General features: G+C 37.8%; 2 protein-coding genes across 2 annotated transcripts; one reads left to right on the forward strand and one right to left on the reverse strand.

Annotated features, from left to right (window-relative positions):
* LOC127423447 (ankyrin repeat domain-containing protein 22-like) lies at positions 1–7,058 on the forward strand. Its single transcript, XM_051667747.1, has 6 exons — positions 1–127; positions 799–990; positions 2,898–3,005; positions 4,717–4,794; positions 6,171–6,269; positions 6,910–7,058. The coding sequence occupies exons 1-6, from the start codon at positions 107–109 to the stop codon at positions 6,985–6,987; spliced, it is 576 nt and encodes a 191-aa protein (XP_051523707.1). The 5' UTR covers positions 1–106; the 3' UTR covers positions 6,988–7,058.
* LOC127423444 (lysosomal acid lipase/cholesteryl ester hydrolase-like) lies at positions 6,287–27,949 on the reverse strand. Its single transcript, XM_051667743.1, has 10 exons — positions 27,838–27,949; positions 26,999–27,113; positions 23,426–23,543; positions 18,881–19,079; positions 13,229–13,338; positions 12,812–12,948; positions 12,557–12,703; positions 9,657–9,728; positions 8,449–8,517; positions 6,287–8,206 (listed from the first exon to the last, which is right to left on the reverse strand). Exons 1-10 carry the CDS (start codon positions 27,855–27,857, stop codon positions 7,973–7,975), a joined length of 1,221 nt encoding a protein of 406 aa, XP_051523703.1. The 5' UTR covers positions 27,858–27,949; the 3' UTR covers positions 6,287–7,972.
* Positions 27,950–27,970: the final 21 nt, after the last annotated feature.

The following is a 27,970-nucleotide window of genomic DNA, read 5'->3' on the forward strand; positions in this document are numbered from 1 at the left end:
CCCTAATCTGAAACGCTGCGCCGTTTATGTTAGTTTTAAACTCTTAGTGTCCGGATTAAGGATTTCAGTTATCATTTTGTTTCGCTTTAGGGGGAGAGGAAGCCAAATGGGTATATTGTACTCAGAGGTGAGTGACGTGGGCTTTTATTTCCCCGCCTTCTTTTACAACTTTGAACTTTATTCCGATCTTTCTGCATTTTGAAGTCAGCTGGCTGTACGTGACGACGCCAAACTGTTCTCTTCTCAGACAGCCGGTTTAAGACACAGTTCTCTTTTTCAAGGCACTTAATTACACAAGTCCACAGAATATACAGGACACTAATGAAGAGAATCATGTTTTTAGTATACTGCTGTGTTGTTTGAAATATGTTTGTTTTATGTTATTGAAAAGTTTGGCACTAGTGTTGGCATGTTTTCAGTATCACAGTTTGTATAATTCGAGTTGCATTCACGTTAAAAATGTATTGTGTAGTTTACATAAATAATTGTGCTATGTTTGTTATTTAAACAGAATGTAACACTTACTTTGTTTGTTATTTCCTTTGTAATTTTGTGTTTGGAAAGGGTGTGTTTATGTATTAACTGTCATTCCTGGGATGTCACCAGACCTGTTTTGCACTTCAACGTGTCTGATATCAAGTCATTTTTCTTACCAAACACCTCATCACATGCCACGGACATTTACTCATTATGCTTTATTCCTCTTTACTCTCATTAAATGCACTAGACAGGAAATCACTGAATGTTTTGTGCAATCACATGCATGCTATCATGTTTTGCTCTGCTTTCTTTCCATAGCCCATGTGTCAAGCAGCCTATGAAGATGATATCCACAAGGTGCGAGAACTGATCTCGGCCGATGCTGGAAATGTAAATGTTCAAGATGAGGGTACTGGAGACACACCAGTCATGGCCGCCTGTAGGCGTGGAAATCTCAGGATCATCAAATACCTTCTAGATCACAATGCTAATGTGTCCATTAGAAATAAGGTAGTACATACGTGTTGAGTGTTAGGAGGCAGAAAGAGTCCTTTCTCAAATCTTACTATCGTACTGCCATCGAAGACCATTTGAGGCAATCTTTAACATGTGGTGATTTCAGATGGGTTTAATAAGGCTAGTATACGTTGATTAACTTAAATGCATATTGTTTCTCTGACTGCAAAATTTTGCCAGTGACAAACTGCACTTCAATGAGTGAATCCCCAAAATGATCATTCTGTGGGTGTAGGGAAAATTGAGTTACTCCTGAATTTGTGGTGGTTGACATACAGTAGTGATGCAAACTGTTTTTTAGTGCAAATAATATTAGACATTTTTAGTAAACTGCAAGGAGAAAAAAGACACACATCGTGACATAATTTAATGGCTTGTTGCATCTTTGTAGATTAAGATAGAATTCAACACGTAGTTTTTCAGTTCGGCTTATAATACATGGTTGTTACTATCAAAATTTCTCATTAGTGAATACCGTTGTAGAAAGCGGATGCCACTTTCATGAATAACTGAAGTCTGTGTGAACAAAACAGGTTGAAGCATTCATGAGGAGTGACACCCATGATCATCTGCAGTGTGTACATGGCCTGCAGGGCTGGCCTGGGGGTTTGTGGGGCCCTAGGTGAAATCATGAAAATAGGCCTCCCGGTGTGAAAATTGTCATAACTTTAAAACATCCATAGAACCACTGCAAACGGGATGAGCAGATTTTTTTTTTTTATCAGAAAGCACTAAAAAAAGAAGTGCTATACTGTATAGCTCGGTGCATGGAAATAATAAGTATGATAATTACTGGGTAACAGTTATGTATAAATTAAATAAATTAAATCGGGCCTATAAACACAACACCTCGAAATATATATTTGTAATCAAATGTAAAGAATAAACACATACCTCTTAGAGAGCAGAGATTTTTGCAGATAGTTTGGTTATTTTCCAGATTAATTGCTCATATGTTCACTCTTATGTGAGTTTTTTTTTTTTGCATCTGAATATCGACAGTGTCTAAATTCCTTCCCCAGCAGATTATTCTTGAGAAACCGTGAAAAGCCCTAATGATTTGTCAAGCACTGTTTCTGCTATTCTTTACACAAAATAAGCCTCAAAGACTCAGATAGCCACAAAGCAATATTTTTCATAACTTATTTCCTGCGTTTCTGTCAGGCGTGCGCATTATTCAACAAGGTGCGATCTGTGTCTAATAATACTGTTATTAGAAGCGGCACTCAAGTACCCAGAAATGCTTTGCGTTATGAATAAACTATGCAGATTAGTGTGTACTGCTTAGATTGTGTGGAGTGTTGGTGGCATAGTGGGGTAAAGCACATGACTTGTAATTAGAAGGTTCCTGGTTCAATCCCCACAGCCATCACCATTGTGTCCTTGAGCAAGGCACTTAACTCCAGGTTGCTCCAGGGGATCTGTCCCTGTAATAAGTGCTCTGTAAGTTGCTTTGGATAAAAGCATCTGCCAAATTCATAAATGTAGATTTACTTCTTGCCGATTTTAGATACACTGCTGTAATTTTATTTGATGTGACTTTATCATTTTATACTTAATATGTTGTTTTTAGTTTTCACCGTCATTGTGATTTGTATGTTAAACGATCAGGTCCACGCATGTTGATCGCACCCCTCCTGAGTGTGCGCGCGATAGAAACCATTGGACTGCAGAGAATTTCAAAATAAAAGTCATCAATGTTTCTTAATCTTATGACTTGTTCATTTACTTTGCACATATTTGCGGGGCCCCCCCATGCACATCGGGGCCCAAGGCAGCCGCCTGTAGGACGGGCCGGCCCTGATGACCAGAATGTGGGAACATTTGACTGATTATGGTTTATTGTGTGGTCAAATTGCTTGTTTTGCTTAAACATATCCATGTGTGTATTCTTCTTTTAGAAAGAAAGAACTTGTTTGCACTATGCTACGAGAAGAACGTTTTCTTTCCTGGACTACCTGATGATTGCCATTTTAATGCCTATCCTGTTAATTGGCTATCTCATAATGGTAAGTTATCCCTGTGTTCTAACTAGGGTTGCAAAAGGGCTGAAAATTTACAGTAAATTTCCAGAAACTTTCCATGGGAACTGAAGCTGGGGAATTTTGGAAATATTGGAAAAAAACTTTGGGCACTTGGCTATATGCTGCTGCATCTTTGTGGCATTCTTAACATAGGTCTTTGCACAGTATTTGCAAATGCACACAGCCTTTCCTTCTACATTGGTTGAGGTGAAATGTATCCACACATCAGATGGCGCACATGGCATTGTTCTGTAGAATAAGATTTGAAAAAAGCTTGTAAAAAAAACACTAATGCAATGCCATGCACAGATATATAAATAGTTAGCTAAACAATTGGAATATTCTGGAATGGTAAAAAATATTTTACAAATGAATAGAAATAGGCTAGATGAACACTCCTCAATCAGCATGCTAAATCAAACTATAACCTACATTCTTGTATGATAACAGAAAATTGGCTAGCAGAAGGCAGAAGAAACAGCATCACAGTTGCGCTAGCTAGCACCATGATAGCTAGCCTCTTAAATTGTCAATGAAATGGTGTTAGCTAGCTTACATTTAGCATATCTGATATACTGGCTAGCTAGCTACTGTATAAACACATTTTGATTTAGTATTTGCTAGTTAAACTTTAATACCATAGATCAAATATATTTACCCTAGTAATATCATCAAAACTTACTTTACTGGATGTAGTCCTTGGGCTCAAATGCAGTAGTGTGGCTTCAATAGTCCTGCTGTAGCAAGTAGCCTGCAGTAAGTAGTGTGCTGTGTGCATGTGATTGAGGAATGCCCAGGGTAGAAATTCAACTGAATTTGCATTAAATCTGGTTGTTTTAACCAAGATTATGCTGCATGTTTTTTTTTTTTTTTTTTTTTTTTTTTCAACTACATTAAGTTCCCTGTTATAGGCTAACTTGCAATTTAGCAAATTTCCAGTTTATTCCCGTTAATTCCCATGGAAAGTTTCCAACTTTGAAAATTCCCGGAATTTTGCAACCCTAGTTCTAACAGTGTCATGGTCTGAAACAGGCTACTAACTGTGTGTGCAAGAAAAGACTTGTGGTCATGTTGAAACTCCAGAACATTGAACTTGGCATGTGAAATGGAGGAATTTCCCTGAAATCAATGTACATGGATAAGGATAGAAATTGTTTTGTGGTAATTATGGTGTTCATGCATCCGAAATTAGTTATTGTGGTTTCTGTATTTTTATGTGTTTAAAGGTGCTGTAAGTGATTTTTTTTTTTAATGGAAATGTATGCACACATTTAAGGATATAAATGAAAAAAGTGTTGTGAGATGTCTCACTGGTCTCTGTGACAGCTCTAGACTTTGTAAACAGCAAACAAAAATGTGTCTGTGGTCCGTGGACATTGACGCTTTTAACCTGTCATTTTTCTGTCATACATTATTGTAGTTGCAGTGAATTATTGAGGCTTACTGCCATTTTTAAGCCATGTTGTTCATAACAGTTGTCTGTTGAGGGTGCTATTTTGCTGCTGTTGTTTTAAACAACCATTTATTTATGATGTTGGCCTTAAAGTTCATTTGTAATCTTTGGAGTGCGGGGTTTTGGAAAGAGGGGGCGTGGCTAATTCAACGTCTCAGTCTTGTGGAAGTAGAACGGCTGAAATCAATTACAGCACCTTTAATTGTACTACATTAAATCATTCTGCATTTTCTTTCTCAAAAGGAGGAGAAACAAAGAAAAAATGTGAAATTGATGGAGCTTGTGTTGGCCAGTAAAGTAGACATAAACGCTGTAGACTATGTAAGTAGAAAAGTAGAATGTTTCATGTGTGTATGTGTAAATATACACTATATTGCCAAAAGTATTCCCTCACCCATCCAAATAATTGAATTCAGGTGTTCCAATCACTTCCATGGCCACAGGTGTATAAAATGAAGCACCTAGGCATGCAGACTGCTTCTACAAACATTTGTGAAAGAATGGGCCGCTCTCAGCAGCTCAGTGAATTCCAGCGTGGTACTGTGATAGGATGCCACCTGTGCAACAAGTCCAGTCGTGAAATTTCCTCGCTACTAAATATTCCACACTCAACTGTCAGTGGTATTATAACAAAGTGGAAGCGATTGGGAATGACAGCAACTCAGCCACGAAGTGGTAGGCCATGTAAAATGACAGAGCGGGGTCAGCGGATGCTGAGGCGCATAGTGCGCAGAGGTCGCCAACTTTCTGCAGAGTCAATCGCTACAGACCTCCAAAGTTCATGTGGCCTTCAGATTAGCTCAAGAACAGTGCGTAGAGAGCTTCATGGAATGGGTTTCCATGGCTGAGCAGCTGCATCCAAGCCATACATCACCAAGTGCAATGCAAAGCGTCGGATGCAGTGGTGTAAAGCACGCCGCCACTGGACTCTAGAGCAGTGGAGACGCGTTCCCTGGAGTGACGAATCATGCTTCTCCATCTGGCAATCTGATAGATGAGTCTGGGTTTGGCGGTTGCCAGGAGAACGGTACTTGTCTGACTGCATTGTGCCAACTGTGAAGTTTGGTGGAGGGGGATTATGGTGTGGGGTTGTTTTTCAGGAGCTGGGCTTGGCCCCTTAGTTCCAGTGAAAGGAACTCTGAATGCTTCAGCATACCAAGAGATTTTGGACAATTCCATGCTCCCAAATTTGTGGGAACAGTTTGGGGATGGCCCCTTCCTGTTCCAACATGACTGCGCACCAGTGCACAAAGCAAGGTCCATAAAGACATGGATGAGCGAGTTTGGTGTGGAAGAACTTGACTGGCCTGCACAGAGTCCTGACCTCAACCCGATAGAGCACCTTTGGGATGAATTAGAGCGAAGACTGCGAGCCAGGCCTTCTCGTCCAACATCAGTATCTGACTTCACAAATGCGCTTCTGGAAGAAGGGTCAAAAATTCCCATAAACACACTCCTAAACCTTGTGGAAAGCCTTCCCAGAAGAGTTGAAGCTGTTATAGCTGCAAAGGGTGGGCCGACGTCATATTAAACCCTATGGATTAAGAATGGGATGTCACTTAAGTTCATATGCGTCTAAAGGCAGGTGAGCGAATACTTTTGGCAATATAGTGTATATATAATTGTTTTTTTTTTTTGTTTTTTTGAGAAGTTGGGGTATTTTATTTTGTAATCTGTGTATCTTTGCATCATTTTAGAAAGGGAACACAGGACTTCACTATGCTTGCCAAAGAAAAAGTCAAAGGATCATTCCATTGTTATTGATGAAAAATGCAGATGTTTCAATACAGAACAAAGTAAGTTACTTCTAACTTCATGTGATCATTGCACAATTACTTTTTACATCAAATGATACAGAAGGATTAGTAACCTTATCTCTTATTTCAGTTGTTTTCAAATTTTAACTAGGAGATCATTAAATCGCTGCAATGCACAGCATCCAGTAGCTTATTGCGTTTATAAAATAGCAGTAACATTGATTATAAGACACCAATTTTCATTAAACACATTAAGTTCTCACAATAAATAATTATTCTGCTAATATACTGTAGTTTAATGATTTGTTGCAACTTGTTAAATTAAGAGATAATAAAAAGAAATAAAAAAAAATCATTTGTTGGGGTGAGAATCACTTATGTTTTCAAAGAAAATAATTTGAAATCAACATGATGGAGATCTAATGGTGTTTTAAATAGCAGCAAGTTTCTCGTATTTGCAATTCATGTCAACTGAAAATCAGGCGAGTGCTTGGGCAAATTGCAGTGGTTGGGAGACTCACTGGATTTTGAAACTGGTGAGAAGTTGATTTGTAGTGCTGTAAAACCAACATTGTACATGTGCTTTTTTATTCAAGTATGGTTTAAAACGAAGTTGTGAAAATATATATAAGTTCATGATATTGTTTATGTAAGTTCTGATTTATTTTTTCCATTACAGAATCATGAAACACCACTAGATATTGCTAAGAGACTACAATTCCACAAAATTGCTGCAATGTTAACAAAATCAAGTTGAAAGTATTAATGGAGGACAAAAGGGGACAAATACTTGCTGCAAAAGTGGGATCCTTGACAATTAACCTGCCGATTTTTAGATTGGGTTTGCACCAACTATCACAAAAACCGTTTGCACTTTATCACTTCCTTTAAAAAAAAAATAGGACTACATTTCTCATATTAAAGATATTGCTGATGTTACTATACTGATTTCTGTATTCTCTTTTAAGGGTATATGTGATTCTGTTTTTGAGAAATAAGTGAATGTTGTTTTTTACTGTAGGAATTCATATGATTTGATTCATGCCATGTGTTTAAGGTCACAAATAAAATATCTAAAAAAAAAGGAGGACCCCTGTATTCAGAAAAAAATAAAACTATAAAAGTTACTTTCTGTATGCGCACATCTGTTTCATCAATGTTTGAGTTTCAAGTCATGGTTTACATTACAAACTAGTTCAAAGAATTAAAATCTAAGGCATACTTTAGTCAGTGTAATCAACAAGCCTTACAAGAAAGTCAGTAAAATCAGAGATTAACATAAAACACTCATTAAAACTTATGATTCATTACATGACAAGACCACGATGAGACAGGTCATGAAATGTTACAGTACAGCAAGATAAACTAGTAGTGGTTAGTAAAAGCTAAAATGAAGAACACATTGAACAAGTGACCTGATCATGAGTGTAACAGTCTCTAGGTGACAGCTCAGATTGGTCTCTTGACATTTGAAAAATTACCAGGTTTACCAGCACCTTAAACATAACTTCATTTGTTTACAGCATGAACAAACAATGATGCACTTGATTTCATGGTTAGAGGTAAAACTGAATGCAAAAAGAGAAGTTCCTTGTTTCTCTTGATCAAAGTTATCCATTACATTCAGGAATACATATTTCCAGTGGTAGAAAACAAATGTTAGCTCAGAGGACATGCACAAACAAAAAGACATACCTGAATTAATGCTAAAAACTTAAAACCTTATGATGAAAATCTCCTCTTCACACATATTGCCTCATCAATTCAATAATTTTGTTGTACATCTCCTGTGGGGCGTCTAAGCCCCAGATGAAATCCAGGTGCTCCCAGTGGTTGATGTTGCGGTGGTACACCAATTTAGGTATCTGTGTGAGCAGCAGAGCCACATCCTGAGGATCTGCCAGCGTGTCCTGCCCACCAGACCACAGAGCTGTGGGTACCAGCATGTCCCGTATGTTGTACAGAGGAGGGCTCGTCTGGAGGGGGCGAAGCAAGAAGACATTTATGAGCCCTAAAGGTGTCTTCTACTTTACGACTCAGGAATTGTTTTACTGATTACTGACTCTTGTTCTGAACAACAAAGCAACCGAGAGACATTTCTCCTCACAAGCATCTAAAGTATTACAAAAATGGCCCAATGACCCGGTCATGCTGACAGCTATATTAAATGTGTAGTTATAGTTAATAAAAATGTGGAAAATATCCTGCTCAACATTACCTGATTATAATGTGCCATATTTCCAGCTTTTCCATAATCGTACGCCATAAGCTTCCCGTATTTTACAGCCTGGAAAAATAATACAAGAAATGTGTTAAAAAATCTGTTCAAGCAACAAAAATTGTTCAATTTGAAAAGCAATACGATATTTGAGCCATAATTATCAAAGCACAGTCTATGTAGGTGTAGTGTATAAGACAAACAGAGTAAAGTGTGGTTTACATCTTAGTATATTGGTTTAGGTAGTTGCTGCTATAGCAGGGGCGGACTGCATATCGCTGCCCCCTTCCGTATATCGCGTTCTGCATAAAGCGGCAGCACATGCGGCCCCATTTCGCGGCCGGCCCACCAGGACAAGTCCCGGTTCTCTCAATGGCCAGTCCGCGCCTGTGCTATGGTATGTATATTATACTGTCTGTTACTAAATCATTTGATCTATTGCAATATCTAGAACAGCAGATATTGAGAATATAGGTAAGCTGCAATGGGGAATACATAACTAATTACAAACAAATCTATTATACAACAGTTTGTTCCGGTCCTCAAATCTGATTACACAAGCAGCGTTCAAAGAGTGCTGGTATTTATTGAAACAGCACTAGGACGCTTCACTGTTTGCATCACTCCGCTTGCCTGTGTTCGCAGTGCTCTTGACCAGCTATCAGTCTGTGTTGCTTGGCGATATGCAACGGTTAATCGTCCTTTGGCTTCATTTGGAATGATTTTCTTTATCGTAGCAAAAACAACAGGCCATATTGTATCTAAAATGTAAGTAACTCAAGATTAACTAGCAAATTTCATAGTCTTATTTGCTTGAGTTAAAAAGAAAAAAGAAAAAGAGGTGTCAGGGTAAAAAAGGATGGGGGAAAAAAAATCAAACGAATGCATGAGTGCTTCAGTGAACACATGCTGGGCAATGTGGTCTAACAGGCCCAGACAAATATCAAACATATCTGAATGCACCTGTGGGCCTTACCCAGAATCCGCTCTTGTGACACCACAGTGCCTCTCTGCTCTGTTACTTGACACTGATTTTTTACACTAAGACAGATGAAAGGAACTGTCACAACCTCTTGATGTTTGTACTTTTAGAAGTGTCACTAATTTTGAGTTTGTCTAATAAAGAAATCATGTGGAAACCTTTGATTTCAAATGTATCACAGATGGAAAGGAAGACACTGGAACATGTGACAGAGAAATTATATTACCTGAGCCCACTGAACCATGTTCTGCACTGAGGTTCCTGCTGGGCAGTGTGTCGTGTACACAGGTGTTCTGGTCTGAAAGACAGAGACAAACTCATGAATGAACATTCCCAAATCTATTGACATAAAAAAAACATGTTTTAACTAGAAAAGAAAAGTCCGTCCAGACAAACTTTCCAAGTTCCCTTGACAAATACTTCTCTGAACATTGAAAAAGGCCGTGAAGTCTGAGTCATTTGTAGTTTGAAAACATTTTGAAGAGATACTTTGGCAGTTTGAAGGGTATATAGGCCTTATGTAGTTTAAATATTGAGGCAGTTCGAAGAGAGATTTGAAGGTTGAAATATATGGTGTTGCTAGGCGGCTGATAATGAGTTCTGGGTGGTCACTAGTGATGGTAAGCAGTTGCCCAATAGTTCACCCAAAAATGAAAATTCTCTCACCATTTACTCACCCTCATGCCATCCCAGATGGCACAATGATTTTTAGAAGAATATTTAAGCTCTGTAGGTCCATACAATGCAAGTGAATGGTGACCAGAACTTTGAAGGTCTAAAAAGCACAAAGGCAGCATAAAAGTAATCCAGACGACTCCAGTGGTTTAATCCATGTCTTCAGAAGCAACATGATAGGTGTGGGTGAGAAACAGATCAATATTTCCGTCCTTTTGTACTATACATGTACTCTATATATATATATATACACACAGGTGCATCTCAATAAATTAGAATGTCGTGGAAAAGTTCATTTATTTCAGTAATTCAACTCAAATTGTGAAACTCGTGTATTAAATAAATTCAATGGACACAGACTGAAGTAGTTTAAGTCTTTGGTTCTTTTAATTGTGATGATTTTGGCTCACATTTAACAAAAACCCACCAATTCACTATCTCAAAAAATTAGAATACATCATAAGACCAATAAAAAAAACATTTTTAGAGAATTGTTGGCCTTCTGGAAAGTATGTTCATTTACTGTATATGTACTCAATACTTGGTAGGGGCTCCTTTTGCTTTAATTACTGCCTCAATTCGGCGTGGCATGGAGGTGATCAGTTTGTGGCACTGCTGAGGTGGTATGGAAGCCCAGGTTTCTTTGACAGTGGCCTTCAGCTCATCTGCATTTTTTGGTCTCTTGTTTCTCATTTTCCTCTTGACAATACCCCATAGATTCTCTATGGGGTTCAGGTCTGGTGAGTTTGCTGGCCAGTCAAGCACACCAACACCATGGTCATTTAACCAACTTTTGGTGCTTTTGGCAGTGTGGGCAGGTGCCAAATCCTGCTGGAAAATGAAATCAGCATCTTTAAAAAGCTGGTCAGCAGAAGGAAGCATGAAGTGCTCCAAAATTTCTTGGTAAACGGGTGCAGTGACTTTGGTTTTCAAAAAACACAATGGACCAACACTAGCAGATGACATTGCACCCCAAATCAATCACAGACTGTGGAAACTTAACACTGGACTTCAAGCAACTTGGGCTATGAGCTTCTCCACCCTTCCTCCAGACTCTAGAACCTTGGTTTCCAAATGAAATACAAAACTTGCTCTCATCTGAAAAGAGGACTTTGGAACACTGGGCAACAGTCCAGTTCTTCTCCTTAGCCCAGGTAAGACGCCTCTGATGTTGTCTGTGGTTCAGGAGTGGCTTGACAAGAGGAATACGACAACTGTAGCCAAATTCCTTGACACGTCTGTGTGTGGTGGCTCTTGATGCCTTGACCCCAGCCTCAGTCCATTCCTTGTGAAGTTCACCCAAATTCTTGAATCAATTTTGCTTGACAATCATAAGGCTGCGGTTCTCTCGGTTGGTTGTGCATCTTTTTCTTCCACACTTTTTCCTTCCACTCAACTTTCTGTTAACATGCTTGGATACAGCACTCTGTGAACAGCCAGCTTCTTTGGCAATGAATGTTTGTGGCTTACCCTCCTTGTGAAGGGTGTCAATGATTTAGTCTTCTGGACAACTGTCAGATCAGCAGTCTTCCCCATGATTGTGTATCTTAGTGAACCAAACTGAGAGACCATTTTGAAGGCTCAGGAAACCTTTGCAGGTGTTTTGAGTTGATTAGCTGATTGGCATGTCACCATATTCTAATTTTTTGAGATAGTGAATTGGTGGGTTTTTGTTAAATGTGAGCCAAAATCATCACAATTAAAAGAACCAAAGACTTAAACTACTTCAGTCTGTGTGCATTGAATTTATTTAATACACGAGTTTCACAATTTGAGTTGAATTACTGAAATAAATGAACTTTTCCACGACATTCTAATTTATTGAGATGCACCTGTATATATATATATATATATATACAGTACATATACTATAATTCACTTTCACATTCTTCTTCTTATGTTTTTGGCAACTTTTTGTGCATATCGCCACCTACTGGGCAGGGAGGAAAATTTATAGTAAAAAAGGACTTAAATATTTATCTGTTTTTGACCCACACCTATCGTATCGCTTCTGAAGATATTGTTTTAACCACCAGGAATCTTATGGATTACTTTTATATTGCCTTTATGTGCTTTTTGGACATTCAAAGTTTTGGCTACAATTAACTTGCATTGTATGGACCTACAGAGCTGAAATATTCTTCTAAAAATCTTTGTTTGTGTTCTGCAGAAGAAAGAAAGTCACACACATCTGGGATGGCATGAGGGTGATGAGAGAACTTTCATTTTTTGGGTGAACTATCCCTTTAACAATACTTAAAGTCCACCACAGCTTATAAAACTTAGCTTAATACAGGATTTTCTTGAAATACTTGTGGAAAATAATTTGCACTATCTTTGATTTACAGGGTGTATCTTTATAAACTAAACATGCTCTAATAAATATGTTTGACCTAATTTACTTACGCTTTAAGTGGCAATTACAAGAGCAGGAAGCAGATAATGTTATACCATGTTCAAGTTCTTCTCATCAAAACCGCAGAGGAGAAAGAAGACATTTCCACACAGCACACTCAAAGGCTTCCTGCTGCAGAACTCGGTAGCAAAAAACTTGATCAGGTCATTTTGAGGCAAGAAGTCTTTTCGTCCAAAGAGATCCTGCAAATTACACAGGCATAGTGAATATGCTGATGTGAATTGAAAAATCACCCTGCCTGTAGTACTTCAAACCACAAAGAGTTACAGTGTTTTAAACAAACTACTTACCCAAATGAGAAATTCTGGAATAACAGACAATTTGGTCATGGGGCTTTTTGTCAATGCCACAGTGGCAACAGGAGCCAGGGCAAAGAACATTTTGATTTTGCTGGCCAGCTCCGGCATTGAGGAGAAAGCCATGAAGGCTTAGAAACAAGAGAGAGGAACAGTAAGTTAAACATCAATACTAAAAGAGGAAATAAACAATTACATGTTCTTGTTAGAGTATCATGCATCCGTGACATGCTTCCACATAATAACAGTTCAGCATTTGCCAACAGAAAACACAAGAGGATGCCATAACATGCACAGTATATCTCTGAGCATATTTTGTAGACTGGTGATTTGATGAATAGCAGCTCTGGATAACATTTCCAGAAAAAAGAAAAGTTAATCAATCTGAAATGCTAAGAGAATGGGTAATACCTATAGTTGTTCCCTGGGAATGTCCCACATAAAATATTTGCTCTTGGCCAGTGGTCTTTGTAATGAAGTTTATCACTGCAGGAAGATCCTTCTTAGCCATTTCATCATGACTGCCTCACACACACAAAAACAAACAGAAAGAGAAATACAGTTTTTGAAGTCTGGGTTCTGGCTGATACATTAATAATCCAATTGAGAATTAGGAACAATTACGGGATTAATGTATAATCAGACAATGATTATTTAAGCAATATCACATGAGCAAGAGTGCGATATGGCCCTATATCAGCACTGCTGTGATTCGGCCGCAGGCCGAGTGCCATAGGTAATCACAACAGTGCTGATTTAGGGCCATATAGCACGATTGCGAGTGTGATATTGCTTATATACAACAGTTCAATGAACAAGTACATTTTAAAAAATTAGGAAAACTGAGTGCGGTCATAAAAATGCATTTGTGCATGGAACTACTTTCTTACGCGACAAATCAGAATCTGCCGTTGCTGGTTCAAACCAAATGATACATCCAAGCCTTCATTAGTAATTCAAAAATGTCACTTCAGAAATAGTATCACGGCTTGTGCTGTTTCTACCAAGTTATTGGATAAACAAGGATGGATGGATGGATGTGTGTGAGGGAGAGAGAGAGACGGAGCGTGTGCGATCACCTGTTGCCACTCCCAAGAAGAGATGCTGTCAGCTTTCTGAAGATCAGCTTTCTCAGTGGTAAAATAGCCGTCCAAGCAGGGGTATTTCTCCCTATTTCGCAGTAGCCGGTGCGCAAGAGTCATATACTATAGAAAACGCAATGTCCTCCGCCATTTTAAACAGTATGCATCCAATGTGGAAAGTCTGATATGAGGTAAGCACCTTCAGTTTGTGTAATTAATCAGTCTGTTGTGTCTCTCAGCTGTGCCGTAATGCTGAAATTGTTCGTTTAAAGCCATTTCCTAGCTTTAGTAGTGTAGTAATACAAGCGATCACGGATTGCTGTATGTAAACACTGGCTGAGGCGGATTCACTTCACGTCACCTAACTGGCTCATGTTACACATAAAAATGATCCTTTGCCACCACCTGCTGGCTAAAATATTTAATGTAAAAAAAAAAAAAAAAACGTAAAAAAAGACAAACAGTAGCTCTTAACACATCTGCGCTGCTCTTACACTTTAGAACAGCACGAACACAAGCGGAGTGATACACACAGTGAAGCGTCCGAGTGATGATGGTGTCAGACCATCAGTGCTCACGGAATGTCTCTCGTCCAATCAGATTCGAGGACCGGAACTAACTGTTGTATAATGTAAAATAAACTTCAACTGGGTGATCATGTCTTGTATTTTGCGGTAATGATCGGCTAACTGAACATCATCCTGCTTATTGCACAGCTACTTGCCAAATATACAAATAAATAGACATGAAATGTATTGATCTGCGTTTAAATTGTTTTATTATGCGAGAAGAAAGAGACCACAGAAGGATACGAGAATCGTGAACATTTAAGAATTTTTTGTTTTTGTTTTTTTTTTATTTATTTTTTTACGATTTACGCATTTCAAATGTATGACAAATTTCCATCAAACTGAACTGAGTAATCTTTACCAAAATGGACATGCATTATGAATTAAACATAATGTTAAGTACTTTAGTATTACTTTAGTAATTAGTATTTAAAATTATTTCTTTTGAATTTGTTAATTCAAAAGAAAAGGGGGACAAGGAGGGTCAAGTGTTTGGTATCATTTTAAAGAAAACTTTTCAAATTTGAATGATATAGATTATGATAAATTCTGAGTCTCTTAGCCTAAAAAAAAAAAGAGCAAAACATTTACTTTATTTCTTATTGTTCTGATTTGACATTATATAATCCAGGGTGTAAATAAGGTAGCTCTGAAAAACTGCTTTCGTTTTGTTCCCAATTATGTCACCTGTAACTGAGTTCAATTTTGTGTTGATATGACAAAGCAATCAAAGTTATAGCATTACAAACAAATAAAACATAATAATTGTACATGAGAACTAATTACACATGCAAATACAACAATGACTAAAGGTAAGCTCTCTCTCCAAAGCATGTAGGCATGAGTAACGAGATCTCATTCAGTTCCATTCTGTGTCTTTTGAGCCATCATTGAATCTGTCATGTACTTGGCACCATCTCCTGGTAGCCATATATAATCAGAGTGAACGATCCTCTCTGCCCATATTTGGATGACTTCCACCTCTGGTTGCAGCGTTCAGAATCATAATAGGATTGGTTTAGCGTTCCATGATGCTGGACAACGTACTACATCATTTCTGGTGAAGTTATCTGATCCAGGAGAGCTAGCGTGTTTTACCACATTATGTGCTGTGTGCACATTGTTCTTCGTGTGGATTAACTAATGATCTATGCATCCGATTATGTTGTGTGTAGGCTCGTTTTAAAGATAATCGCCTCCTCTAAGTAATGGTATGGTAATGATTTGTGTAATGGTAATGGTTTACAAATAACATGTATGTTAACAAATAGGCTGGTTGTACTCTACTCTTTTAGAGCTTTCCAACGACATATGACACATGGCTAGTTGATAAGTTTGTTGTGTTTACCGATAACAATAATACATACAGTGCAAAATTGTTAATAAATTATAAAAACACTTCTGATTTGTCTGCAAATTTCAACGCACTTGTTCAGTTTTGGTCATAATGCCTAAGCTTTAAAATGATACCTACTTTATGTTGGTCAAGACTGTGTAATAATTTTGATAATTATTTTTTCTCGGCAGACCCATCCGAGCTTAAAGGGTTAATTAATACTTTTTAATTAGTATTTAAACTTAAATACTTCACATGTATGCTTAACTTATAATAATGTATATTATTTAAAGATTAATCAATTCAGTTTGATGGAAATTGTTCACACCACTGAAATGTGTTAATCTTAAAAATAGACTGAAATTTATCTGTGAGTATTACTAGCACAATGGTTGCCATGTACAAAAATTAAATATGTATACAGTCATTATTATACAGTGTTGGGTTACTGTAATTAAATGACTTTTTCCTTGAAAAAGTAAAGGTATTACTCTTCATTTTGTAGTAATTTAATTACAGTTACTTATGATGTACTTGCATTACATACTGTTTAGAATTTAAACAATTCTATATAAAACAATATTGAACTGAAAATCGAAATTAAAGGTCTAATGATAATATTGGTTTTCTAATTCAACTTGGCCCCTTTAAATGCATTGGCAACATGCCTGCACACTTGAGCTTGCATCACTATGTTGAGAAATCACTCAAGTGAAAAGATGTCGGAAGACAGAATGGCTGTTTTACTAAATGGAAATATCCCCATTACGATGGGTTTATGACAAATGCAGATAAGAAGACAAATCCGAAGATCCGAAGACCAAGTACCTACTGAAGCACTTGACACGGCAACACAGATATACACTTTTAAGAGATTGCAGGAGCTGTTCACACCGAACGTGTTTAAGCGCACGTCTGTACTGTGTTTTAATTGTTTTCTGATGTAATCATGTGCTAGATGGACGTCTTTGACTGCTGAGGCGCATCTTGCTGTTTCATTCAAGTCTCACGCAGGACTGACGGATTTTAGACACTCAAGTTAAAATGAGCTTCGATATTTAAAAATGCACCTCGAGACACCTGCATTCTGCTTCATTCGTTGCGCTGTGTCTAGCTTGTTTTTAGCGCAGGTGTCATTAAAAGTGCAATATGTAACATTTTTCATGTAATACTCGCCTTTTTTTGCCAATGTGTGAACGGCTTGTAACGCAACTTAAAAAATTAGCCCTTCCTGGACTTCCTAGGTTGCCTATTAAAGCCTGTAGGCTGATTTTCATGCGAAGGGAGCGGGTCGCTTTTGCCGGGAAAATCCAAAGGATGTGATGATTATGCACGCTCCCGAGAGCCTTGCCTCAGACAGTAGCTTCTCTTCCGCTATTCAACAGCGTCAACAGACAGTCTGCAACACTAGGTAACGTTATCTTATAGATGGAATCCAGCAAACGTCTGGCTCCCAGCACAACACCAACTCCTACACAAACTCAGAGTAAGACAAAAAAAAAAAAAAAAAAAAATCTACTGAATCCCATCTGGCTAAGCGGGAACGTGATCGCAGTCGAGTGAAAACTAGAGTGAACATCGGCAGGGCATTTGATTCCTGGAGGGACCTTTGTTCGGTTTTGAGGATCAAAACGACCCTAATTGGCATTCTTTTTATTGGACAGGTAAGCTTACATAACTGCAAAGCATGTGAATTATAGTGCCATAAGGATTGATCTGTGTAATTTTAGCTAACTTGATCTTGCCTGCTAACGCTGACGAATTGCAAGCTGCCTTGCTTCGTAACTTTCAAATAATTTCAACGATCTTCTCTTTATACTAAAAGTCAGGTTAATGTCAATGTTAATCTGTAATTATTCAACAAGGTAAACTACAATATCAAATTAAATGAATGCTAGACAATGTTCAAGATAATGCAAAAAGCTCCATTCATTAGTGTAACGTAACTTGGTTTTACAGAAAATATATACAATCTATTATTATAAAACAACAGAGCATCGATATATCAAAATGACAGTTATGATGGAATCACATCAATACTGAATTGTGTCAACATATTTATAATGTACAGTCTATTTTATAAACGGGTACTGTCATCATTCACCACATTTAGCTAACAGCTATTGATAAAGCTGGCTAGCTAGCTAACGCCGACATAGGCTATCGTATAAATGCAGTCAATGTATCATGCAAAGAAAAGTGATTACTTCAAACTACAGTCTCACATAAGCAGACCTAGAAGTAGCTGACTGCAGTTCACTTAATGGCCACAGGTGTCATTAATAACAAGGGTTTCTGAATCTTACATACTGCACCTTTAAGATTCGATGTTCTGAAGAAGTTCAGGTGTCAAAAAGGACTTCATGTGACTGTTGCACCGTTACACATGATTCTAAATGGTAAAGTTTCAGTCCAAGTTTCAGCACGTGATAAACGGTAAGCCAATATTTTTCCCTTTCTGCTCTGGTTTGCTGAGGGGCTGCTGTGCCTTGTTAAAACTGTTTACTGTTAATATACTGTAACGAATGTTGCCTACGATGCTTACATGAAATAAAGTCTTTTGCAACTAATTTACTTGCTTGGAGAAGAAATTATAAAGAGAGTGATTGATTTTGAGTAACAGATTTTATTAGCCATTTAGGAACAGTTTAAGTTCAAGAATAATTTATTTGATGTCATAGGATTTATTTGAAAGAATTAAAAGAATAATTTGATGTCTTTCCTTTTATTGTCCATGTGATCAAAGTTAATATGGGTTTTATAAAAAAAGTCATTAGTAATGAGTAATTTAATTACATTTCAGACAGAGTAATAAGTACAGTAATCTAATTACAATGGAGAAGATGTAATTATTAATGAGTAATTAATTACTTTTTTGAAGTAACTTACCCAACACTGTTATTATACATATTTAAACATGGCTCAGTGCCACGATTCCAATCAGAATAAAGTATTCCAGAAAGCCATGTAATAAGTACTTCTAATGAGTGCTTCAAAACAGACTAAAAATGTAATGACTGAATACAAAGTGCCATTAAATATCACATGCACTTGCATAAATCTGTTTTTCTTATACCTGAACTCCCAGTATTCTTTCTCTTTGGGGTCAAGGCTGACATGTTTCCTGGACCATGTGTTCCCACGACTGTTGCCTATCCACACATCAAATCCAGCTTCAGCTAGGATGAAGCCCAGGCTTGTGTTGGGAAGGTTTGTCACCCAGTTGCTTCCAGCAGCAAGGAGACCATGTTGGAGGAACACTACAGGTTTGGGTTCTGTGATAAACATAAATCAAGAGAACAGATTAATGGATTACTGAAATGATAAATGAGTTAAGATGTCATAAAACCTTTCACTCATGTGAATTTAATGATGCAATTTCATTGTCTTCCTTTTCTTAATGCTGATAAGTTTAAAAGTTTGGCCAGCAGAGGGAGCATGTGCATTAGCTTTAGGCTCATCATGCCATCCCTTTCTTTTTTGGGACCTTTATCGCAAATATCTGTCAGAAACTGGATGTGAGCTGGTCCTCTTAGTAGCACAAACAGACCTTGGGCTGATAGTATTGTTTTACTTCATATCAGCCATTCCTTCTACCCTGCAAATCACAGAGCAAGATTTTGGCAATTGCACTGAGACTTCACATTTTACATAACTGCAGGATAATCCCCATGAGAGTGTTGTGCAATAAGTCACGATAGGGTTTATGGGAAATAAAGGATGGAAATCACTGCTTTACACCTAATATATTAAATGGATGAACATTTTGTGCAGTGAATGAGCAGATTTAATGCATTGCAAAATACATTTTTGCCTTGTTACATTAACATGAACTTTCACAGGTGAGACTCAACATCCTCTGTAGCCAACTCTCTTTGTGAAAGCTCACTTGGTGCTAAAAAAAACATTGCCATTCCCTGGTGTTCTTTTGAGTCGTGCAGCGCAGTGTCCCGTGTGACCTGAAGAAATGGGACAGCAGGAAATGAGATGCATCTCTCGTGTGCCACCTCAGAGCTCCGGCACACATCATGCCGAATACACCAAACGTCAAACCACTCAGCACCAGCCATTCACTGAAACCAAATAGCTTGATGGCTCTTAACTTATTTATCACATATCAGAATTCATTATTAATCCATACCAGCTCCCAGCAGCACACACAAACACATGCAGCCTTATGATCATCTTGTAAATGTTGGCTTCAAAATCCCCTGGCTTCCTGATTAAAATACAAATACAAATCTGTTATATACAGATGCAAGGGAATGTATGGCAGAAGAGGTATGGTATGTTGGATAAATATAAATAGACTAAGCTGTGTATTGCACATAATTATTGCTCAATGGTGCAGTTTTAACTGTTCATAAAGTGAATGGACTAAGTGAAAAAACTGTTCCTGCCTGACTGTTATGGTGCTCAGTGCTCTATAGCGCCGTCCAGAAGGCAACTGTTCAAAAAGGAAGTGTGCTGGGTGAGTGGGGTCCAGAGTGATTTTTCCAGCCCTTTTCCTCACTCTGGAAAGTGTGTGGGTGGGGGGGGTGGGGGGGTTATTGGAGGCAACCAATAGTCCTCTCAGCACTCCGAACTGTCCTTTGTAGTTTTCTGATGTCCAATTTTGTAACTGAACCAAACCAGACAGTTACTGAAGTGCAGAGAACAGACTCAATGACTGCTGAGTAGAACTGTATCAGCAGCGCCTGTGGCAGGTTGAACTTCCTCAACTGGCGAATGAAGTACAACTTCTGCTGGGCCTGAATCAATGTGGTCTCCCACTTCAGGTCCTGTGAGATGGTAGTGCCCAGGAACCTAAATGACTCCACTGCTGTCACAGTGCTGTTCAGGATGGTGAGTGGGGTCAATGTTGGGGTGTTCTGAATGTCAACTCAAGAACAGCCAACAATGCCCTTAATCTAATACAATAAGTGAAACGCAAAGATGCACAAGTCCAAAGTTTCTCAAAGGCCCTTAATCCTCCAGCAGAGGGATTTGTGTCAGGGAAATGTATTCTCATTTAAAATAACATGAGACATTGTGTTAGCACAGCGAGGGAGAGTGAAAGCTGATGTATGGCTGTTGAATTGGTTTTCCGCTCCAATGGCGTCCCTGGTGGGATTAGTGTGAGAGCATGGGCTTTAGAGATCTCTTTGCTCATTAATGAAATATGGGAAGCACTAAATTTCAAAACGACTGATTCCAGAAGCACTATTATAACAGGACTGAAAACATAAAACCAAAATATTCAAGACTGGAGTGGCACCAAATGTTACATTTTGAGAACAGGCAATTGAAAAACCCATATTTATCGGCCACTATTCTAAATATTGGGGGGCATGTGTCTATGTTGGTTCAGCCTTGATTTAACCACACTAACACAATATTATTATATGTCATGATTATTACATAATTATTTTTTATTGTGATTATTAGATTGAGTATGTAATATAATTTACATGTGTAATAAATGTGTAATAAATTAGACAAATATATTACTATTGCAATATATTCATATTTTTGATAACAACAACAATAATAACAATAATACTTTATTCTAATATACGCTTAATAAGCACTTTTTTAAGAACATCTGTACACCTACTTATTAATGTGATTATCTTATCATCTCATTGTATGGCAGCAGAGCAATGCATAAAATCATGCAGATATGGGTCAGGAGCTTCAGTTAATGTTCACATCAACCATCAGAATGGGGAAAAAATGTGATCTCAGTGATTTCGACCATGGCATGATTGTTGGTGTCCAGAAGGGCTGGTTTGAGTATTTCTCAAACTGATCTCCTGGGATTTTAATGTACAACAGTCTCTAGAATTTACTCAGAATGGTGACAAAAACAAAACATCTAGTGAGAGGCAGTTCTGTGGATGGAAATGCCTTGTTGATGAGAGAGGTCAACGGAGAATGGCCAGACTGGTATGAGCTGACAGAAAGGCTACGGTAACTCAGATATTCACTCTGTACAATTGTAGTGAGCAGAATAGCATCTCAGACAGCACAACATGTCGAACCTTGAGGCAGATGGGCTACAACAGCAGAAGACCACGTTGGGCACTTTATTTGGACCACAGTGTTCCTAATAAAGTGCTTCAAGATTTTTAGACAAGCGAAGATTTTTAGATGAATAGTTCAGCTCTGTAGGTCCATACAATGCAAGTGAATGGTGGCCAGACATTTCAAACTCCAAAAATCACATAAAGGCAGCATAAAAGTAATCCATACGACTCCAGTGGTTTCATCCATGTCTTTAGAAGCAATATGATAGATCTGTTTCTCACCCAAAGTGATTACATCGCTTCAGAAGACATATATTAAACCACTGGAGTCATATGGATTACTTTTATGTTGCCTTTATGTGATTTTTTGGAGCTTCAAAGTTCTGGCCATCTTGTTCACTTGCATTGTATGGACCTACAGAGCTGAAATATTCTTCTAAATATCTTTGTTTGTGTTCTGCAGAAGACAGAAAGTCATACACATCTGGGGTAACATGAAGGTGAGTAAATGATGAGAGAAGTTTCATTTTTGGGTGAACTATCACTTTAAACATTTTATGTTTTCAAGTTGTTAATAATAAAAGACTTCTTAAGGTATATGTGTAATAAATGTAAATCAACTGACATGAACAAAAGACACAATTAAATGGTTAATCACAATTATTTGTATGACAATTAACCAACAGCCAAAATTGCATAATCTTGACAGCCCTATTAACATGCATCCAGTTACATTCTAACTGAAATGATGTCATCCTCCAGTATCATTACACAAGTTCCTTTGCTTCTAAACTGACAATGTCATATCTGAGGACAGAGCAAGTGATATAGCAATAGGCCTGTTTGTAATTAGCTAAAAGCCATTGATTTATTTAATGTCTATATGTTGCAATCTGTATTTCAACATTGCTAAAACAGTATCTTCCCCATGTGCAAGATAAGATAAAAACAACAAACTAATCAATTGAAGAAACAGGATCTTCTAATAAACCCCATCCTCATAAGAGGTCATGAGATCGGGTTATTCATGAAAAGAAAATCATGTGTGGGTTGCTTTTTTCAACAGCAGTTATAAGAGAGTGTTAAGAAGATCCTCCTCTGTATAATCCAGAATGACTCATCTACAACCACTTCTTTCCCCTTATTTTGTACATGACTATTAAAAAACATGGCATGCTAAGAGGCTAAAGGGAAGCAGAATGTTAGAATGTCCTCAGTCACCATTCACTTTCCTTAGACCTTTGTTCCATACAATTAAAGTGAATGGTGACTGAGGCAAACGTTCTGCCTAACATCTCCTTTTGTGTTCCACATAAGAAATAAAGTCAGATTTGGAACAACATGAGGGTGAGAAAATTATGATAGAGTTTTCATTTTTGAGTGAACTATCAATTTAACGTTAAGATATAAAATCTCAACCAGAGTGTGTTTTTATGTATGGGTGCAGTTTGATTTAGTGAATGTCGGAGAGATTCAGCTTGTTAAAGAGATTCCTGTTTCAGATGGCCACGAATGTGCAGACAGCAAGTTCCCATCTTTAATAATTTATGCAAAAGCAAGTCAGACAGCAGCATGAATAGGCTCATTCAAATACGTCTTACTCAAAGGCTTACCTTGCCAGGCCTTGCTTTTGACCCCATTTGGGATTCTGTTGACACTCAGGATGTAGCCATCCTCGGTGACCACTTCAAATTCTTCAGCTGGGTATCCCCAGTGTCTTATGATCTCACTCTACAAGAAACAAACACAGCGGTGAACATAGGTAAAGTTCAAGGCAAGGCATAAATAGACAAGCATTGAGAAGTCAATGCAAACAAACCTCCTTGTAAAGGAAAAGTATTTATATACAGTAGAACAGCAAACACATTCAGTGAGTCATTCTCTTTTCAAAATAGCAAAAGCATTGTCCTGATAAGGGCAGTTTGTCTGCCGATACACATTGGTTTTTAATGCATTAGGCTTTTTATAGGTTAGAGACCCAAATAATTTAGCAAATGCACTGTTCTGTGCTGATAAAAACGAATTTCATAAATGTATGACAAAAAATAGATGTTTGAACAAGAAATATAAGCATTTTTAAGAACAACTACATTTATTTTATTCTAACCTCTACATAACACAATTACTTGTCAACATAGAAGTATTGCTTGTCAGTATTTTTTAAATGTAATGAAAAATGATAACAGAAAGCAGTTTAGTCATTTGTCTTTTTAAGGACACAATTATTTCAGTGTGTAGAGTCACACCGCTCCTCCTCCTCCTCCAGATATGAGATAAATTATAGGCCTAATCAGAGACTTCAAAGAAGTTGTGTGAGCTTGTTAGTTCCAGGACTGCCATCCAATCTCCCCATGCATAATTAAAAGCAGTGCAATTTCCCACTCCCCCCCCCGGTCTTCTGTCTGCTCATTCTACTTTAGGCCAAACTCACTGCTGGCTCAACACACATTATGGGTAGGGTAAGCACTGGGGGATGCACTTCTCTCTTTCTTTCACTGAAATGGGGTATTGGTCCTGTCTTCATGAAGAAATAGCTTGTGCTGAACTGAAGAAATGTTTCAAGCACTTCTGCAACAAGAGGAAATAACTAAACAACACATGTCTGATTAAATGAAGAATGTCACAAACTACTAAAAATTCTAAAGGCCATGTTATAGAGACTTGCATTTTTCTTGAAATCAAGAGCAAATATAACTGCACTCAAAATCATCAGTTGTATTATTTCTTTCTTGGAGAGTGTGAAAGGTGATGTGTAATTTTGTCGATGTTAAAATACCTTCTGCTATCCCTGCTTAATGTGCAGAGACAACTATGATTACTAAGACATTTTTTGGATGGTTTCCCTGAAAAGTGTAATCACTGTGGCTCTGGAGGTTAGGTTTAAAGTTGGGGTTTGGGTTAGGGGGTAAAATTTAAAAATATGCATTCCTGTTGACTGTATTATGTCATTTACACTTAAAAATACAACTCACTTTTGGCACCAATCTGTGGACTTTTGACCTCAACAACACTTCCAAATTCGGCCACTGGTGGTAGTGGTTTCAAATTTCGGTAATCACAGAGCGATTCCAGCAGCAGAACTTTTGACCTCCTCCTGAGACTATTTAGCAGAGATGGGCCACTCCTATTAAAATGAATGGGAGAAATTGGAATGCCCAACGGTCAACGGATGTAGACAGAAAGTCCTGCCTAAAAGAGCCAATTATCCCCTGTCAATCAACTTGAGAGCACATGCGCATTAGCTATACAAGCCGGGACAATTAATTTTTTAGTGTAATCTGAGGTAAAAACGCACAATTGATGATACCAATATTGTCCGATCTTACTGCTGATTTGAAATATGTTCTTTGATCATAATCTTGACCAACCATTTTGGAGATTTTGTACTTTTGGACCCCATTCAAGTAGAAAGGAGCTGCACTTTCATGACTGGAAATAGCTTCCCGAGAGCGTTTCAGAGATGGCCGCCAGTGGACTAACTTGCTAGAAAGACTTTGCCTAACTCTCAACAAATTCACAGTGTAATCTGTCTGGTAATTTCTGTGCCACTTAGAGCACAATACAGATTTGCAAAAATAAAGACTGTTTTCCTAACAAGTTTAAAACATTTCCACATCTCACTTGGCTCGACCAAACAGGTATTCCTGCCCTAACCTCATGGCATTGGTTAAGGCAATGTTGTTCAGCCCAGTAAGGCTGCCCAAACAAACAGATTGTAGTTCTGTTTGGTGCTGCTAGTGGTGCAAAAATGACACACTTCACTTTTAAGTATAGCCCAAGTGCCATTTTTTAAGGTTACATGGTCTACTTGTGAAATTGAGTATGATAAGGTAAATGTGAAAGTACAAGAAACACAGTCCATACAACCCAGTGTTGCAATGCTATTAAATCTTCTTGTATGACAACTAACAAATTACTGTCTTATCAACGTTTCTTCAAACAAATATCTAACCTGTGAAAATCATCAAACAATGATTATGAGATATCATTGTGTGACGAGGAGGGCATGGCCGGGCTGTGAGGGTGCACGGCCAGCGCTGAGTCAACTAATCAGCGGGAGAGAGAGATAAAAGGGAACTGGAGATGCCAGTTCGAGAGAGAGAGAGAGAGAGACACACACACACACACACACACACACGAGGCCACTGTGTGTGTGCGCGCGCGTGTCTGTGTTTTATTTTATGTTTCAGTTATTTTATGTAATTAAAGTTATGTTGACTGCTGGTTCCCGCCTCCTCCTTGCCCATCCTTTCCCGTTACACACTGTTTGAAACAAAAACTTTTGTTTCATATCTAATCCCACCTGAAAGTGTATAAATGTCACTCAGAATTCAATTCCCTTTAGTCTGTGGGAAAAATGTTACATAAAGCCCTCAAATCTCATTTATAAAAAAATATTGCTGAACTGCAAAATAGTTTCTCTTCCCTATCTCACCTTAAAAAAAACTTTTTCTTTGAACAACAAAGAGTTAAAATTAACTGTAACAAGTGATACAAGTACTTATGACAATGTGCTCTGTATACAGCAACCTAGAGCCACACGGAATCATGGGATTAGAATAGGACAAAGTCCAAAATGTGGTTTATTTTAGAAAGGGGCAACTTGTGAATCCACCTTTTCTAGAACACATGTTAAAATGAGGAATTGGAAATAATATTAGAGAGCATGTGCAAAGTTCACTGCAGGAGTAACATGACGTTCAGGATTTGAGCTGACAAATAGTTTGTTCAGCCAGGAGTAGTATACATGTAGTATATATGAAGTAGTATATAAATGTAACTAATTATTAATTAATTATTACTTAAATTATTACTTAAAGCTGATCTGAATGGTTTTGAATGACTTCATGTGATAGATAAAGGACAAAGTTCAAATGTGGTTTATTATAGAGAGGATCAACTTATAAATGACCCTCTCTAGAGCACATGTTAAAATGAGGAACTCTGGAGAAATCTGTTCATGCTGTTATGGACCACAAAAAAAAAAAAAAAGACACTTTTCACTGATAAAACCTAAAATATATAAAGAAAACTTGTATTAACCAATATGAATTCTAGAAAGTGGCCCAATTTACCTCAATTCACAATTATAATCATGGTGTTTTAGCACTCATGTACAATTTGCTGTACAGTAAAGAAACCTCCCTCGTTGTAACATGTTATTACACGTTATATTGGTTACTCACAATGTTCATATTGACTTCAGGGTCCAGTCCTGTGTCATCCTCAACAGACGGTGTGCACTGAGCCAGTCCAGATGTAAAAAGTGCCAAAGACAATGCGAGCCACACCATCTTCTCTCTGTGAAGCATTCACAAATAGTGAATTAACATTTATGGTCTCCTCAAAACACACTGATCTAACCAATGTCAAGATGCTATGCTTATCCCACCTTCAGCAGCCATTAATAAATTGTTTGGTACTGCTCTACAAGTATTTTGTGACTCTAAAGCAAGATATTTACAACATAGATACACTAATAGGTCAATGTAAATCCTACAGGTTATTCAGCCAAAATTAGCAGTGCTTCATTTAAAAGTAAACGTTGGCCAACAAGAGAAGTTTGATTTGTGAAACAAATGTACACATTATCAATATTAACACTGCCCTTGCCACTAAAGACATTGTAAAACTTTAAATAAAATGTCAAATGTCTTCACTTTAGGCATACACTTTAAAAAGTCTATTAAGCAAGTTTGTTTCACTCTTCAACCACGCTTTTTACAAAGAGAAAGGTATTGTTTACGTAGCTAATCTGTATGGTTTTCATGACAGTGCTTCTAAAATAATTCCTATTTGTTGTGCACCAGGCTGAGATCGCAGTCTAGTGCAAACAACACGTACAAAAACACTATCAATTTACGTAAATTGTTGATTAATTGAAGTCACTATTCTTCGCGTTTCATTGCAGCACATAAATGCGTTAAGCTGGTGCGTGCACGACACATCTATGTTTCAAACAGTGTTGATTGTACAGTCCTAAACTGTTTATAACAAAAAAACAAGCGCTGTTTGCGTAACTCACCCAACTTCAGCTGTCTCCATAGCAGCGAGTGAACTGAAATCAGGCACGAGGCGTCAGTATGACAACACTGATGGAGCTGAAAATGCTTTGACATCAGCTGACAATGACATCGTGAACTGATTATCACTGTTTT

The sequence above is a fragment of the Myxocyprinus asiaticus genome, chromosome 32, assembly GCF_019703515.2.
Source record: "Myxocyprinus asiaticus isolate MX2 ecotype Aquarium Trade chromosome 32, UBuf_Myxa_2, whole genome shotgun sequence".
Classification (NCBI taxonomy): domain Eukaryota; kingdom Metazoa; phylum Chordata; class Actinopteri; order Cypriniformes; family Catostomidae; genus Myxocyprinus; species Myxocyprinus asiaticus.

What these genes read in the sequence shown, in the direction of transcription:
- LOC127423447 (XM_051667747.1), top strand. Translation starts at nt 107, where the DNA reads ATGGGTATATTGTACTCAGAG. An exon ending in ATGTGTCCATTAGAAATAAG is followed by an intron (nt 991 to 2,897) that starts GTAGTACATACG and finishes TTCTTCTTTTAG; the next exon opens with AAAGAAAGAACTTGTTTGCA. An exon ending in ATGTTTCAATACAGAACAAA is followed by an intron (nt 6,270 to 6,909) that starts GTAAGTTACTTC and finishes TTTCCATTACAG; the next exon opens with AATCATGAAACACCACTAGA.
- LOC127423444 (XM_051667743.1), bottom strand. Translation starts at nt 27,857, where the DNA reads ATGGAGACAGCTGAAGTTGG. An exon ending in CAAAAGCAAGGCCTGGCAAG is followed by an intron (nt 19,080 to 23,425) that starts GTAAGCCTTTGA and finishes TGTTTATCACAG; the next exon opens with AACCCAAACCTGTAGTGTTC. An exon ending in ACATGGTTCAGTGGGCTCAG is followed by an intron (nt 8,518 to 9,656) that starts GTAATATAATTT and finishes TTATTTTTCCAG; the next exon opens with GCTGTAAAATACGGGAAGCT.